Genomic DNA, 17,152 nt, shown 5'->3' on the forward strand with positions numbered 1-17,152 from the left:
ACAATGGCACTATGCAAGCATTCCGCCAATCCTCAGGCACCTCACCATGAACCATACATACATTAAATAACCTTACCAACCAGTCAACAATACAGTCACCCCCTTTTTTAATAAATTCCACTGCAATACCATCCAAACCTGCTGCTTTGCCGGCTTTCATCTTCCGTAAAGCTTTTGCTACCTCTTCTCTATTCACCAAATCATTTTCCCTAACCCTCTCACTTTGCACACCACCTTGACCAAGACACCCCACATCTGCCACTCTATCATCAAACACATTCAACAAACCTTCAAAATACTCACTCCTTCTCCTTCTCACATCACCACTACTTGTTATCACCTCCCCATTAGCGCCCTTCACTGAAGTTCCCATTTGCTCCCTTGTCTTACGCACTTTATTTACCTCCTTCCAAAACATCTTTTTATTCTCCCTGAAATTTAATGATACTCTCTCACCCCAACTCTCATTTGCCCTCTTTTTCACCTCTTGCACCTTTCTCTTGACCTCCTGCCTCTTTCTTTTATACCTCTCCCACTCATTTGCATTTTTTCCCTGCAAAAATCGTTCAAATGCCTCTCTCTTCTCTTTCACTAATAATCTTACTTCTTCATTCCACCACTCACTACCTTTTCTAATCAACCCACCTCCCACGCTTCTCATGCCACAAGCATCTTTTGCGCAAGCCATCACTGCTTCCCTAAATACATGCCATTCCTCCCCCACTCCCCTTACCTCCTTTGTTCTCACATTTTTCCATGCCCTGGGCATGTGAAACATCCGGGGTAAACCACAGAAAGGTCTGTGGGGCCTGGATGTGGAGAGGAAGCTGTGGTTTTGGTGCATTACACATGACAGCTAGAGAATGAGTGTAAGCGGATGTCGCCTTTCTTCATTTGTTTACCGGCGCTGCCTTGCTGACACAGGAGGTGGTGATGCTGTTTCCTGTGGGGCAGAGTGGCATCGGGAATGGATGAAGGTGAGCAAGTATATGTATTATATTTTTCAGCGAGGTAGCACCAAGAAAGGACAAAAAAGGCCACATTCGTTCACACTTTGTCTCTAGCTGTCATGTGTAATGCACCAAAACCACATTTCCCTTTCCACATTCAGGCCCCACCGACCTTTCCATGGTTTACCCCAGATGCTTCACATGCCCACTTTCAGTTTATTGACAGCACATCAACCATGCTCTACCACATCGTTTCAATTCACTCTATTCCTTGCAAGCCTTTCACCCTTCTGTATGTTCAGGCCCCAGTTGCTCATAATCTTTTTCACTCCATCCATCCATCACCAATTTGGTCTCCCATTTCTCCTCGTTCCCTACACCTTTGAGACATATATCCTCTTTGTCAACCTTTCCTCACTCATTCCCTTCATATGTCCAAACCATTTCAACACACCTTCTGGTCTCTCAGCCTCACTCTTTTTTAATCCCACACATTTCTCTTACCCTTTCATTGCTTACTCTATCAAACCACCTCACACCACATATTGGCCTCAAACACTTAATTTCCAACATATCCACCCAGCTAGAGAATGATTGAGAGCAGATGTGGCCTTTTTTCTTTGGTTTCTTGGTGCTACCTCACTAACGCAGGTGATAGTGATGCTCTTTCCTGTGGGGCAGGGTGGTGTCAGGAATGAAGGTGTGTAAGTATGAATACATACATATGTATATATGTATGTATTGATATGTATATGGATGTGTATGTGGGTATATATATATATGTGCATGTATGAGTGGATGGGTTTTTCTTCATCTTTTTCCTGGCACTACCTCACTAACACATGGAGGGGCAATCAAGTATGATAAATATTATACTTGTACACATGTAAGGCATGTGTACATGTAGGAAGAGAGGAAAGTGATTGGTTCTCAGTGAATGTAGGTTTGCGGCAGGGGTGTGTGATGTCTCCATGGTTGTTTAATTTGTTTATGGATGGGCTTGTTAGGGAGGTGAATGCAAGAGTTTTGGAAAGAGGGGCAAGTATGAAGTCTGTTGGGGATGAGAGAGCTTGGGAAGTGAGTCAGTTGTTGTTCGCTGATGATACAGTGCTGGTGGCTGATTCATGTGAGAAACTGCAGAAGCTGGTGACTGAGTTTGGTAAAGTGTGTGAAAGAAGAAAGTTAAGAGTAAATGTGAATAAGAGCAAGGTTATTAGGTACAGTAGGGTTGAGGGTCAAGTCAATTGGGAGGTGAGTTTGAATGGAGAAAAACTGGAGGAAGTGAAGTGTTTTAGATATCTGGGAGTGGATCTGGCAGCGGATGGAACCATGGAAGCGGAAGTGGATCATAGGGTGGGGGAGGGGGCGAAAATTCTGGGAGCCTTGAAGAATGTGTGGAAGTCGAGAACATTATCTCGGAAAGCAAAAATGGGTATGTTTGAAGGAATAGTGGTTCCAACAATGTTGTATGGTTGCGAGGCGTGGGCTATGGATAGAGTTGTGCGCAGGAGGATGGATGTGCTGGAAATGAGATGTTTGAGGACAATGTGTGGTGTGAGGTGGTTTGATCGAGTAAGTAACGTAAGGGTAAGAGAGGTGTGTGGAAATAAAAAGAGCGTGGTTGAGAGAGCAGAAGAGGGTGTTTTGAAATGGTTTGGGCACATGGAGAGAATGAGTGAGGAAACATTGACCAAGAGGATATATGTGTCGGAGGTGGAGGGAATGAGAAGAGGGAGACCAAATTGGAGGTGGAAAGATGGAGTGAAAAAGATTTTGTGTGATCGGGGCTTGAACATGCAGGAGGGTGAAAGGAGGGCAAGGAATAGAGTGAATTGGAGCGATGTGGTATACCGGGGTTGACGTGCTGTCAGTGGATTGAATCAAGGCATGTGAAGCGTCTGGGGTAAACCATGGAAAGCTGTGTAGGTATGTATATTTGCGTGTGTGGACGTATGTATATACATGTGTATGGGGGTGGGTTGGGCCGTTTCTTTCGTCTGTTTCCTTGCGCTACCTCGCAAACGCGGGAGACAGCGACAAAAAAAAAAAAAAAAAAAAAAAAATTCCTAACATAAATACTATCATTTTCAGGCTTTGTATGAACAGTCACTTCACATAAAATCAGCAATACCTCATCCTCTCATCATGGGTGTTATAAGAGGTAAGTATAATGTCAAGATTTTCATTATTTTGTTGAGACATTTTTGAATTCCCAGATACATAGAACTTTGCTTGAAGACACTGCCACTCCTGCTTGATCAGTCTAACACACCACATACTGTCCTCAGGCATTTAATTTTCAACATGCCCACTTTCTTCCTTTCTTTTCTGTTTAAGGATCAAGACTCATATCAGTACAGCACTATTGTAACTTCTATGCCCCCAAATATACTTATCTGTGCCCTAAAAAACATTAATCTCTCCTTTCATACTCTCCTTAATGCACTCAGGACCTTAGCCTCTCCTTCCCCATAACTAATTCAGCCCCCTTGGGTTTCATTTGGTAACCTAATCCACTCACAGATACCTGAAATACTGCACTTCCTCCTAGCCCTCTGCATTCAAATTTACTTTCAAACCATCCCGTCTCATCCTTCTGCTGTACCTTAGTACCCTTACTGATGTTCACATGTACTCTCAAGTTTTTTTGTCGAGTGAGGATTGATCAGACTTTTAACCTATGGTCACATAGTGGAGAGGAGATCTGTCCAAATATGTGACATTAGCAGTTGTAGTTTTACTGTGGAATGTGTATTAATGGGATGCTAAAACTATAGGAGTCTCAAATATTGAATAAGTGGGAAAAATAGATTTAGGAAATAGATAGGTTATTTTTTAAAGGAATCCAAAATATATGTTAGTTTTGAGTTTTTATATATGTTTTATGCTAAGAAGCACTGAATAACCATTAGGTTTAAGCACTTTAAAAATTCCACAAACTGAAGTCTATCACCAGTTGCTGGAGTTTTCTGGGGCCTGCAAGCATGTGAGAGTATGAGGGTTTTATAAGTAAGATGATGGAAGATGGAGACTGAAGATGAATCAGAAGGATGGAATGTGGGAGTATATGTGTGTGAGGAATATTAGGGAGCAGTCATGGAATCATGTAGAGGTAAGGATGCTTGAAGAGCTGCATGATACCATATAGCCAGTTGAGCATGCTGCATCATAAGCCACTTCCTTAAGAGATAAAGCTATCAGTTTATTTGCAGTAAACTTATATAGAATGATATGCATTATACATAATAATCAAATTTACCTTTTTCAGAGTGTGGAGGCAAGATGCATCTTCGGGAGGGTGAGTTTGAGAAAGCCCATACAGACTTTTTTGAGGCTTTTAAAAACTATGATGAATCTGGTAGCCCACGAAGGACAACTTGCTTAAAGTATCTTGTTCTTGCAAACATGTAAGTTGAAAATAATTATAAATTTATAAACAAAAGAAATTGTTAAAGACCTGTACTTAAATTTCTGTTGAAAATAGAATGTGCTTTACAATCAGATTGTAAGGTTTCTAGTGGCTGAGAAGAGATAGTGCAGTGATAAGAGCTAGAAAAGAGTATCATAAGACCTGGGATGTATTAATAAAGAATGAAGGACATTTAAACAATGCACCAAGGTTGAATGTTCAGAATGAAAAATAGGTTACATAACATGATAAATGTTTCTGAGAAGAGAGGTTATTATAGGGTTATGCATGGTACAAGGTTGGTGAAAAGGATAGGCCATAGGATATAGGTTATGGTTGTTTTGCCATGGATGGTGAGAAACTTGAGGGTTTGTTCAAGTTAAAAAGTTGGATTTTTTTTTTTTTTTTTTTTTTTTGACAATTTTGGAGCCTCGCTGCCTCTGGAAACACTGCACTGGCGTTACTCTCTGCTAGTGTCCTGTCATGGGTGAGGGACGAAACAGCTAAGAAGTGGCAAGGGCCTATAGCAAAAAGGGAGCTAAGAAGGGCAATAAAGAGGCTGAAGGTAGGAAAGGCACCTAGAGTGATTGGGATTACGGCTGAAATGCTGAAGTATGGAGAAAGTGTGATAGAGTGGACAGATACAATATGTAATTTGGCATAGAAACAGAAGGTTGTCCCTGAGGTTTGAAGTGAAAGCTATTATCATTCCTTTTTTCAAAGGAAAAGGTGCTAAGGATCTATGTGGCAATTATAGGGGAATAAGTATGTTAAGTATACCAGGAAAAGTGTATGCAAGAATATTAATTGACTGATGGAAGTGACTGAATGTAGAATAAGTGAAGAGCAAAGGGCTTTTAAGAAAGGTAGGGATGCATGGATCAGATTTTTGTTGTAAAGATGACCAGGGAAAAGTATTTAATGAAAGGTAAGACGTTTCATGCAGCTTTCATGGATTTGGAGAGAGCATATGACAGAGTCAAGGGGAATGCTTTCTGGGATGTGTTAAGGATATATGGTATACCAGGACAACTGTTGGATGGTGTGAAAGCCTTCTATAGAGGAGCAAATGTGTGTGTGTAAGAGTGGTTGGAGAGCTGAGTGAAAGTTTTGGGATACATGTAGGTGTGAGGCAAGGGCTGTGTGATGTCAACGTGGCTTTTTAACATATATATAGATGGATCGATAAGAGCAATGAAAGCAAAACTAAGGAAAAGGGGTGCAGAGATGGGCTGTGGCAGTGAGATATGGTGGCTAGTGGCAAGCCTGTTTTCGGATGATACTGTGTTGTTTGCTGAGAGTGAAGAGGAGTTGCGGAAGGTTGCAAGTGTTTTATGATGTGTGTAAGCATAGGCAATTGAAGGTAAATGCAAGTAAAAGTAAAGTAATGGTGTTTCAGAGGAAATAGAGTGAAAGTATAGATTTTGTAAAACCATATAGAGTGAAAGGACTGGAAGTGAGAGAATTAAGTATCAAGGAGCTGTCGTGGGTAAGTGTGGTGATATGGAAGGAGAGATAAGGGAGAGAGCAGTACAGAGTAGAAGAGTCTTTAGGTCCCTTAATAGAATATTTAAGGGTAGAGTTGTAAGTATGGAGGTAAAGAGAGGATTAAGGGACAGCATATTCCTCCTAACCCTGACCTATGCAGCTGGAACATGGAAATGGATTGACTCACAGAGGTCAAGAATCCAGGCACTGGAAATGAGCTATTTCAGGAGAGCATGTAGTGTGACTAGATGGAATGAAGAAAGAAATGAAAGGGTGTATGAGGTTTGTGATATGGCAGGGAATGCAAGGGGAGTGAATAGCAGAGTGGTAGAATGTTTTTAGGTGGTTTGGGCATGTGGAAAAAATGCAAGACTAGGAGTTTACAAGTAGAGTGTATGATATGACAGTTAAAGGGTTTGGTGTGAGTGGAAGACCTCCTGTGACATGGGCAAATAGATTGAAGGAATACTGGAGGGAGAGAAATAGTAAAAGAATATGTGGAATGGTGTATGGAAGGAAGGCATTTAAGGACAGGGAAAAGTGGAGACTCATTTGCCGTGGCTAACCCTTGATGGGAGTTCCCAGAGGGAACGGCCTTTAGAGAGATAGATGGATAGATAGAGAAACATTCTGCTAGATTAGACATACCTCATTCAGACAAATTTTCTCCTCAGTGTTACACATAAATGTGTATTTCTCAGATATGCAGCCATAGATTAATATAAAAGAGCTGTATACCTGTATTTACACTTCCTTAAATCTCTTAATAACTGATAATCTTATAAATGATGCACCATTGCTTTTACAGGTTAATGAAATCAGGTATCAACCCATTTGATTCCCAGGAAGCAAAGCCATACAAGAATGACCCAGAAATTTTGGCAATGACCAATTTGGTAGCAGCATATCAGAATGATGACATAAATGAATTTGAAACAATCCTGAAACAGAATCGAACTAATATTATGGATGATCCCTTCATCCGGGAACACATTGAAGGTTAGTTATGTCTGATTGCTGATAAAAGTTATATCATATTCCTTAGTGCCAAAGATGCGCAAGCATTTCATCTTAAAAACATCTACCCTCCTCTGGTCTTTTAACATCTTGCACCCAATACTGCACCGTTGGGACTGCTATACCATTAGACATAACCATCTTTACCCTCACAGATGGTGATGCTCTCTTCCCACATGCTTCTTAGTTCATCTAGGCCCTTTGCCCCGCAAACCTACACTATGGTTCTCCTGAGCTTCCATAGTTCCATCCGCCACCATATCCACTTAGAGGTATCTAAAACACTCCACTTCCTCCAGATTCTCATCTCAGATCAGCTTGCCTTGCCTCCCAGCCCAGCTGATCCTTAAAATTTTACTTTTCACTGATATATTGCTATTATTTTGGCTGCTAGGTGAGTTTTTATTGGTTCTGTTGAATTTTCACAAGTGTATTAACTACTTTCCCATTAAATAAATTCCACATTTTTCATGATATACATATGCCTTACTACCATCATATTATTTTAGTATCATTTATTGAGCATAGCACTTCAGAAACATTCAATAACCAAAACTAATCACAATGTAGAGCTAAAGAAGACCTTTGCTAAAATAACTTGGATTTGTAAGAAATGCACATTAATGTACTTCATTGACATAGCAGAAGTAATTGGTAATAGTCTAGAATAGCTCTGTGTCACTATTAGCTTTGATTAATAACTGAGTGTGTGTTTTGCATAGCTAGTAGCGTAGTTTTTAGAGAATACAGTAACAGTTGCACTAACAGCGTTTGGAATGTTATATGTTATCGAATTATGTAAAATAAGGCAATATGTATATAGATTTATTCTACTTTTATTATTATACTTTGTCACTGTCTCCGGCGTTAGCGAAGGTAGCGCAAGGAAACAGATGAAAGAATGGCCCAACCCTCCCACATACACATGAATATACATAAACGCCTGTACACGCACATATACGTACCTATACATTTCTACTTATACATACACAGACATATACACACGAAATGACACCCCCCCTCCTCTTGCGCACGTGAGGTAGCGCTATGAAAAGACAACAAAGGCCACAGTCGTTCACACTCAGTCTCTAGCTGTCATATATATATATATATATATATATATATATATATATATATATATATATATATATATATATATATATATATATATATATATATATAACATACAAAGCTCCAACAGCCAGGATCGAACCTGGGACCCCTTGTGCAAGAGGCAGGCATGCTAACCGCTAGGCTAAGGGACTGTATAATAGGAAACAACTATTCGAAATACTAAGTACTCGAATACCCTTCGTCTCACAATGGTGAGCAACAGGGTCTATCGGTTCTTTCCGAACAGAACACATAGCCAGCTGATAGCGTTTTTACCGAACCTGACTGTACAACGCGGAGTTATATGAATACGAATAAAGTGTATATGAACGCGCACCTTCATAGAACATACAAAGCTCCAACAGCCAGGATCGAACCTGGGACCCCTTGTGCAAGAGGCAGGCATGCTAACCGCTAGGCTAAGGGACTGTACAATAGGAAACAACTATTCGAAATACTAAGTACTCGAATACCCTTCGTCTCACAATGGTGAGCAACGGGGTCTATTGGTTGTTTCCAAACAGAACACATAGCCAGCTGATAGCGTTTTACCGAACCTGACTGTACAACGCGGAGTTATATGAATACGAATAAAGTGTATATGATCCTGGCTGTTAGAGCTTTGTATGTTCTATGAAGGTGCGCGTTCATATACACTTTATTCGTATTCATATAACTCCGCGTTGTACAGTCAGGTTCGGTAAAACGCTATCAGCTGGCTATGTGTTCTGTTCGGAAACAACCGATAGACCCCGTTGCTCACCATTGTGAGACGAAGGTATTCGAGTACTTAGTATTTCGAATAGTTGTTTCCTATTATACAGTCCCTTAGCCTAGCGGTTAGCATGCCTGCCTCTTGCACAAGGGGTCCCAGGTTCGATCCTGGCTGTTGGAGCTTTGTATGTTCTATGAAGGTGCGCGTTCATATACACTTTATTCGTATTCATATAACTCCGTGTTGTACAGTCAGGTTCGGTAAAACGCTATCAGCTGGCTATGTGTTCTGTTCGGAAACAACCGATAGACCCCGTTGCTCACCATTGTGAGACGAAGGGTATTCGAGTACTTAGTATTTTGAATAGTTGTTTCCTATTATACAGTCCCTTAGCCTAGCGGTTAGCATCCTGCCTCTTGCACAAGGGGTCCCAGGTTCGATCCTGGCTGTTGGAGCTTTGTATGTTCTATGAAGGTGCGCATTCATATACACTTTATTCGTATTCATATAACTCCGCGTTGTACAGTCAGGTTCGGTAAAACGCTATCAGCTGGCTATGTGTTCTGTTCGGAAAGAACCGATAGACCCTGTTGCTCACCATTGTGAGACGAAGGGTATTCGAGTACTTAGTATTTCGAATAGTTGTTTCCTATTATACAGTCCCTTAGCCTAGCGGTTAGCATGCCTGCCTCTTGCACAAGGGGTCCCAGGTTCGATCCTGGCTGTTGGAGCTTTGTATGTTCTATGAAGGTGCGTGTTCATATACACTTTATTCGCATATATATATATATATATATATATATATATATATATATATATATATATATATATATATATATATTATTTTTTTTTTTTTTTTTTTTTTTTTTGCCGCTGTCTCCCGCGTTTGTGAGGTAGCGCAAGGAAACAGATGAAAGAAATGCCCCAACCCACCCCCATACACATGTATATACATATACGTCCACACACGCAAATGTACATACCTACACAGCTTTCCATGGTTTACCCCAGACGCTTCACATGCCCTGATTCAATCCACTGACAGCACGTCAACCCCAGTATACCACATCGATACAATTCACTCTATTCCTTGCCCTCCTTTCACCCTCCTGCATGTTCAGGCCCCGATCACACAAAATCTTTTTCACTCCATCTTTCCACCTCCAATTTGGTCTCCCTCTTCTCCTCGTTCCCTCCACCTCCGACACATATATCCTCTTGGTTAATCTTTCCTCACTCATTCTCTCCATGTGCCCAAACCATTTCAAAACACCCTCTTCTGCTCTCTCAACCACGCTCTTTTTATTTCCACACATCTCTCTTACCCTTACGTTACTTACTCGATCAAACCACCTCACACCACACATTGTCCTCAGACATCTCATTTCCAGCACATCCACCCTCCTGCGCACAACTCTGTCTATAGCCCACGCCTCGCAACCATACAAAATTGTTGGAACCACTATTCCTTCAAACATACCCGTTTTTGCTTTCCGAGATAATGTTTTCGACTTCCACACATTCTTCAAGGCTCCCAGGATTTTCGCCCCCTCCCCCACCCTATGATCCATTTCCGCTTCCATGGTTCCATCCCCTGCCAGATCCACTCCCAGATATCTAAAACACTTTACTTCCTCTAGTTTTTCTCCATTCAAACTTACCTCCCAATTGACTTGACCCTCAACCCTACTGTGCCTAATAACCTTGCTCTTATTCACATTTACTCTTAACTTTCTTCTTTCACACACTTTACCAAACTCAGTCACCAGCTTCTGCAGTTTCTCACATGAATCAGCCACCAGCGCTGTATCATCAGCGAACAACAACTGACTCACTTTCCAAGCTCTCTCATCCACAACAGACTGCATACTTGCCCTTCTTTCCAAACACCCCTGCCGCAAACCTACATTCACTGAGAACCAATCACTTTCCTCTCTTCCTACACATACACATGCCTTACATCCTCGATAAAAACTTTTCACTGCTTCTAACAACTTGCCTCCCACACCATATATTCTTAATACCTTCCACAGAGCATCTCTGTCAACTCTATCATATGCCTTCTCCAGATCCATAAATGCTACATACAAATCCATTTGCTTTTCTAAGTATTTCTCACATACATTCTTCAAAGCAAACACCTGATCCACACATCCTCTACCACTTCTGAAACCACACTGCTCTTCCCCAATCTGATGCTCTGTACATGCCTTCACCCTCTCAATCAATACCCTCCCATATAATTTAGCAGGTATAGTCAACAAACTTATACCTCTGAAATTTGAGCACTCACTCTTATCCCCTTTGCCTTTGTACAATGGCACTATGCACGCATTCCGCCAATCCTCAGGCACCTCACCATGAGTCATACATACATTAAATAACCTTACCAACCAGTCAATAATACAGTCACCCCCTTTTTTAATAAATTCCACTGCAATACCATCCAAACCTGCTGCCTTGCCGGCTTTCATCTTCCGCAAAGCTTTTACTACCTCTTCTCTGTTTACCAAATCATTTTCCCTAACCCTCTCACTTTGCACACCACCTTGACCAAAACACCCTATATCTGCCACTCTATCATCAAACACATTCAAAAAACCTTCAAAATACTCACTCCATCTCTTTCTCACATCACCACTACTTGTTATCACCTCCCCATTTGTGCCCTTCACTGAAGTTCCCATTTGCTCCCTTGTCTTATGCACTTTATTTACCTCCTTCCAGAACATCTTTTTATTCTCCCTAAAATTTAATGATACTCTCTCACCCCAACTCTCATTTGCCCTCTTTTTCACCTCTTGCACCTTCTTGACCTCCTGTCTCTTTCTTTTATACATCTCCCACTCAATTGCATTTTTTCCCTGCAAAAATCGTCCAAATGCCTCTCTCTTCTCTTTCACTAATAATCTTACTTCTTCATCCCACCACTCACTACCCTTTCTAATCAACCCACCTCCCACTCTTCTCATGCCACAAGCATCTTTTGTGCAATCCATCTCTGATTCCCTAAATACATCCCATATATATATATACACCATTTCAAAACACCCTCTTCTGCTCTCTCAACCACACTCTTTTTATTACCACACATTTCTCTTACCCTTACATTACTTACTCGATCAAACCACCTCACACCACATATTGTCCTCAAACATCTCATTTCCAGCACATCCACTCTCCTGCACACAACTCTATCCATAGCCCACGCCTCGCAACCATACAACATTGTTGGAACCACTATTCCTTCAAACATACCCATTTTTGCTTTCCGAGATAATGTTCTCGACTTCCACACATTCTTCAAGGCTCCTAGAATTTTCGCCCCCTCCCCCACCCTATGATTCACTTCCGCTTCCATGGTTCCATCCGCTGCCAAATCCACTCCCAGATATCTAAAACACTTCACTTCCTCCAGTTTTTCTCCATTCAAACTCACCTCCCAATTGACTTGACCCTCAACCCTACTGTACCTAATAACCTTGCTCTTATTCACATTTACTCTCAATTTTCTTCTTTCACACACTTTACCAAACTCAATCACCAGCTTCTGCAGTTTCTCACATGAATCAGCCACCAGCGCTGTATCATCAGCGAACAACAGCTGACTCGCTTCCCAAGCTCTCTCTTCCACAACAGACTGCATACTTGCCCCTCTTTCCAAAACTCTTGCATTCACCTCCCTAACAACTCCATCCATAAACAAATTAAACAACCATGGAGACATCACACACCCCTGCCGCAAACCTGCATTCACTGAGAACTAATCACTTTCCTCTCTTTCTACACGTACACATGCCTTACATCCTCGATAAAAACTTTTCACTGCTTCTAACAACTTGCCTCCCACACCATATATTCTTAATACCTTCCCCAGAGCATCTCTATCAACTCTATCATATGCCTTCTCCAGATCCATAAGTGCTACATACAAATCCATTTGCTTTTCTATGTATTTCTCACATAGATTCTTCAAAGCAAACACCTGATCCACACATCCTCTACCACTTCTGAAACCACACTGCTCTTCCCCAATCTGATGCTCTGTACATGCCTTCACCCTCTCAATCAATACCCTCCCATATAATTTACCAGGAATACTCAACAAACTTATACCTCTGTAATTTGAGCACTCATCCTTATCCCCTTTGCCTTTGTACAATGGCACTATGCTAGCATTCTGCCAATCCTCAGGCACCTCACCATGAATCATACATACATTGAATAAGCTTACCAACCAGTCAACAGTACAGTCACCCACTTTTTTAATAAATTCCACTGCAATACCATCCAAACCTGCTGCCTTGCCGGCTTTCATGTTCCGCAAAGCTTTTACTACCTCTTCTCTGTTTACCAAATCATTTTCCCTAACCCTCTCACTTTGCACACTACCTCGACCAAAACACCCTATATCTGCCACTCTATCACCAAACACATTCAACAAACCTTCAAAATACTCACTCCATCTCCTTCTCACATCACCACTACTTGTTATTACCTCCCCATTAGCCCCCTTCACTGAAGCTCCCATTTGCTCCCTTGTCTTACGCACTTTATTTACCTCTTTCCAAAACATCTTTTTTTCTCCCTAAAATTTAATGATACTCTCACCCCAACTCTCATTTGCACTCTTTTTCACCTCTTGACCTCCTGTCTTCTGTATATATATATACAGACGTATACGTATATACACATGTACGTAATTCATACTTGCTGCCATTATTCATTCCTGTCGCCATCCCGCCACGCATGAACTGACAACCCCCCTCCCTCCGCACGCATGCAAGGTAGTGCTGGGGGGGGGATGAGAGGGGAGGATTTCTAGCCCCCCACTCCCTGCTCTTTTGGTCGGCCTTCTGCAGCACGCAGGGAATACGTGGGAAGTATTCTTTCTCCCCTATCCCCAGGGATATATATATATTTTTTTTTTTATATACTTTGTCGCTGTCTCCCGCGTTTGCGAGGTAGTGCAAGGAAACAGACGAAAGAAATGGCCCAACCCCCCCCCATACACATGTATATACATACGTCCACACACGCAAATATACATACCTACACAGCTTTCCATGGTTTACCCCAGACGCTTCACATGCCCTGCTTCAATCCACTGACAGCACGTCAACCCCGGTATACCACATCGCTCCAATTCACTCTATTCCTTGCCCTCCTTTCACCCTCCTGCATGTTCAGGCCCCGATCACACAAAATCTTTTTCACTCCATCTTTCCACCTCCAATTTGGTCTCCCTCTTCTCCTCGTTCCCTCCACCTCCGACACATATATCCTCTTGGTCAATCTTTCCTCACTCATCCTCTCCATGTGCCCAAACCACTTCAAAACACCCTCTTCTGCTCTCTCAACCACGCTCTTTTTATTTCCACACATCTCTCTTACCCTTACGTTACTCACTCGATCAAACCACCTCACACCACACATTGTCCTCAAACATCTCATTTCCAGCACATCCATCCTCCTGTGCACAACTCTATCCATAGCTCACGCCTCGCAACCATACAACATTGTTGGAACCACTATTCCTTCAAACATACCCATTTTTGCTTTCCGAGATAATGTTCTCGACTTCCACACATTCTTCAAGGCCCCCAGGATTTTCGCCCCCTCCCCCACCCTATGATCCACTTCCGCTTCCATGGTTCCATCCGCTGCCAGATCCACTCCCAGATATCTAAAACACTTCACTTCCTCCAGTTTTTCTCCATTCAAACTCACCTCCCAATTGACTTGACCCTCAACCCTACTGTACCTAATAACCTTGCTCTTATTCACATTTACTCTTAACTTTCTTCTTCCACACACTTTTCCAAACTCAGTCACCAGCTTCTGCAGTTTCTCACATGAATCAGCCACCAGCGCTGTGTCATCAGCGAACAACAACTGACTCACTTCCCAAGCTCTCTCATCCCCAACAGACTTCATACTTGCCCCTCTTTCCAAAACTCTTGCATTTACCTCCCTAACAACCCCATCCATAAACAAATTAAACAACCATGGAGATATCACACATGTATATGTATATATATATGTATATTATCCCTGGGGATAGGGGTGAAAGAATACTTCCCACGTATTCCTCGCGTGTCGTAGAAAGCGACTAGAGGGGACGGGAGCGGGGGGCCAGAAATCCTCCCCTCCTTGTATTAACTTTCTAAAATGGGAAACAGGGATATATATATATATATATATATATATATATATATATATATATATATTATATATATATATATATATATATATATATATCAGCTTTATATATAGCTGATATATATATATATATATATATATATATATATATATATATATTATCCCTGGGGATGGGAGAAAGAATACTTCCCACGTATTCCCTGCGTGTCGTAGAGGCAACTAAAAGGGAAGGGAGCGGGGGGCTGGAAATCCTCCCCTCTTCATTTTTTTTTTTAATTTTCCAAAAGAAGGAACAGAGAACGAGGCCAGGTGAGGATATTCTCTCTGAGGCCCAGTCCTCTGTTCTTAACGCTACCTTGCTAACGCGGGAAATGGCGAATAATATGAAAGAAAAGAAAGATATATATATATATGTACACAGACATATACGTATATACACATGTACATAATTCATACTTGCTGCCTTTATTTATTCCTGTCGCCATCCCGCCACACATGAAATGACAACCCCTCTCCCTCCGCACGCATGCGAGGTAGTGCTAGCAAAAGACAACAAAGGCCACATTCGTTCACACTCAGTCTCTAGCTGCCATGTATAATGCACCAAAACAATAGCTCCCTTTCCACATCCAGGCCCCACAAAACTTTCCATGGTTTACCCCAGACACTTCACATGCCCTGGTTCAATCCACTGACTGCACGTCGACCCCAGTATACCACATCGTTCCAATTCACTCTATTCTTTGCACACCTTTCACCCTCCTGCATGTTCAGGCCCTGATCGCTCAAAATTTTTTTAATTCGTTCTTCCACCTCCAATTCGGTCTCCCACTTCTCCCCGTTCCCTCCACCTCAGACACACATATCCTCTTTGTCAATCTTTCCTCACCCTCACTCATTCTCTCCATGTGACCAAACTGTTTCAATACACCCTCTTCTGCTCTCTCAACCACACTCTTTTTATTACCACACATCTCTCTTACCCTTTCATTACTTACTTGATCAAACCACCTCACACCACATATTGTCCTCAAACATCTCATTTCCAACACATCCACCCTTCTCCGCACAACCCCATCCATAGCCCAGGCCTCACAACCAGATAACATTGTTGGAACCACTATTCCTTCAAATATACCCATTTTTGCTTTCTGAGATAACGTTCTCGCCTTCCACACATTCTTCAACACTCCCATAACCTTTGCCCCCTCCCCCACCCTGTGACTCACCTCTGCTTCCATGGTTCCATCCGCTGCCAAATCCACTCCCAGATATCTAAATCACTTCACTTCCTCTAGTTCTTCTCCATTCAAGCTTATATTTGCCATTTCCCTGCATTAGTGAGTTAACATTGACAACAGAGGACTGAGCTTTGAGGGAATATCCTCACTTGGCCCCTCCTCTGTTCCTTCTTTTGGAAAATTAAAAATGAGAGGATAGGATTTCCATCCCTCTGCTCCCTCCCTTTTAGTTGCCTTCTACGACATGCAGGGAGTACGTGGGAAGTACTTCTTCTCTCTTTACCAAACCATTCTCCCTGACCCTCTCACTTAACACCATCCCGACCAAAACATCCTATATCTGCCACTCTATCATCAAACACATTCAGCAATCTTCAAAATACTCACTTCATCTCCTCACTTCACTACCTGTTATTACTTCCCCATTTGCCCCCTTCACTGATGTTCCCATTTGTTCTCTTGTCTTAAGCACATTATTTACCTAATTTGCCCTCTTTTTCAACCTCTGCACCTTTCTCTTAACCTCCTGCCACATACTGTTATACATCTCCCATTCATTTGCACTACTTCCCTGCAAGTATCATTCAGACGCCCCTCTTTTCTCTCACTAACAACCTTACTTCTTCCCACCACTCACTACCCTTTCTAATCTCCCCACCTCCCACCTTTCTCAGGCCACATGCATCTTTTGTGCAAGCCATCACTGCTTCCCTAAATACATCCCATTCCTCACCCTTTCCTCTCATGTAATTTGCTCTCACCTTTTGCCATTCTATACTCAATCTTTCCTGGTACTTCCTCACACAAATCTTTCCAAGCTTACTTACTCTAACCACTCTCCTCTCCCCAACATTCTCTCTTCTTTTCTGAATACCTCTTTAAATCTTCACCATCGCCTTCACAAAATATTTTTTTTTCCATACATATTCGCCATTACCCACATTAGCATGATAGCGTTAAGAACAGAGGACTGAGCCCCCTTCTCTGTTCCCACCCAACAGGGAACAGCATTCACCACCTCCTGCATCAGCGAGGTTGTTCCAGGAAACAGATGAAA

General features: G+C 42.0%; 1 protein-coding gene across 1 annotated transcript in view; it reads left to right on the top strand.

Annotated features, from left to right (window-relative positions):
• Nucleotides 1-17,152, top strand: part of alien (COP9 signalosome complex subunit 2 alien) — a 66,407-nt gene that overhangs the window by 39,373 nt on the left and 9,882 nt on the right. The window contains exons 8-10 of the mRNA XM_071694851.1: nucleotides 3,042-3,111; nucleotides 4,219-4,357; nucleotides 6,656-6,846. Coding sequence (XP_071550952.1) covers nucleotides 3,042-3,111; nucleotides 4,219-4,357; nucleotides 6,656-6,846 — 400 coding nt within the window. The remainder of the gene's footprint in view (nucleotides 1-3,041; nucleotides 3,112-4,218; nucleotides 4,358-6,655; nucleotides 6,847-17,152) is intronic.

This window comes from Panulirus ornatus, chromosome 57 (genome assembly GCF_036320965.1).
Source record: "Panulirus ornatus isolate Po-2019 chromosome 57, ASM3632096v1, whole genome shotgun sequence".
NCBI classification, from domain to species: Eukaryota; Metazoa; Arthropoda; class Malacostraca; order Decapoda; family Palinuridae; genus Panulirus; species Panulirus ornatus.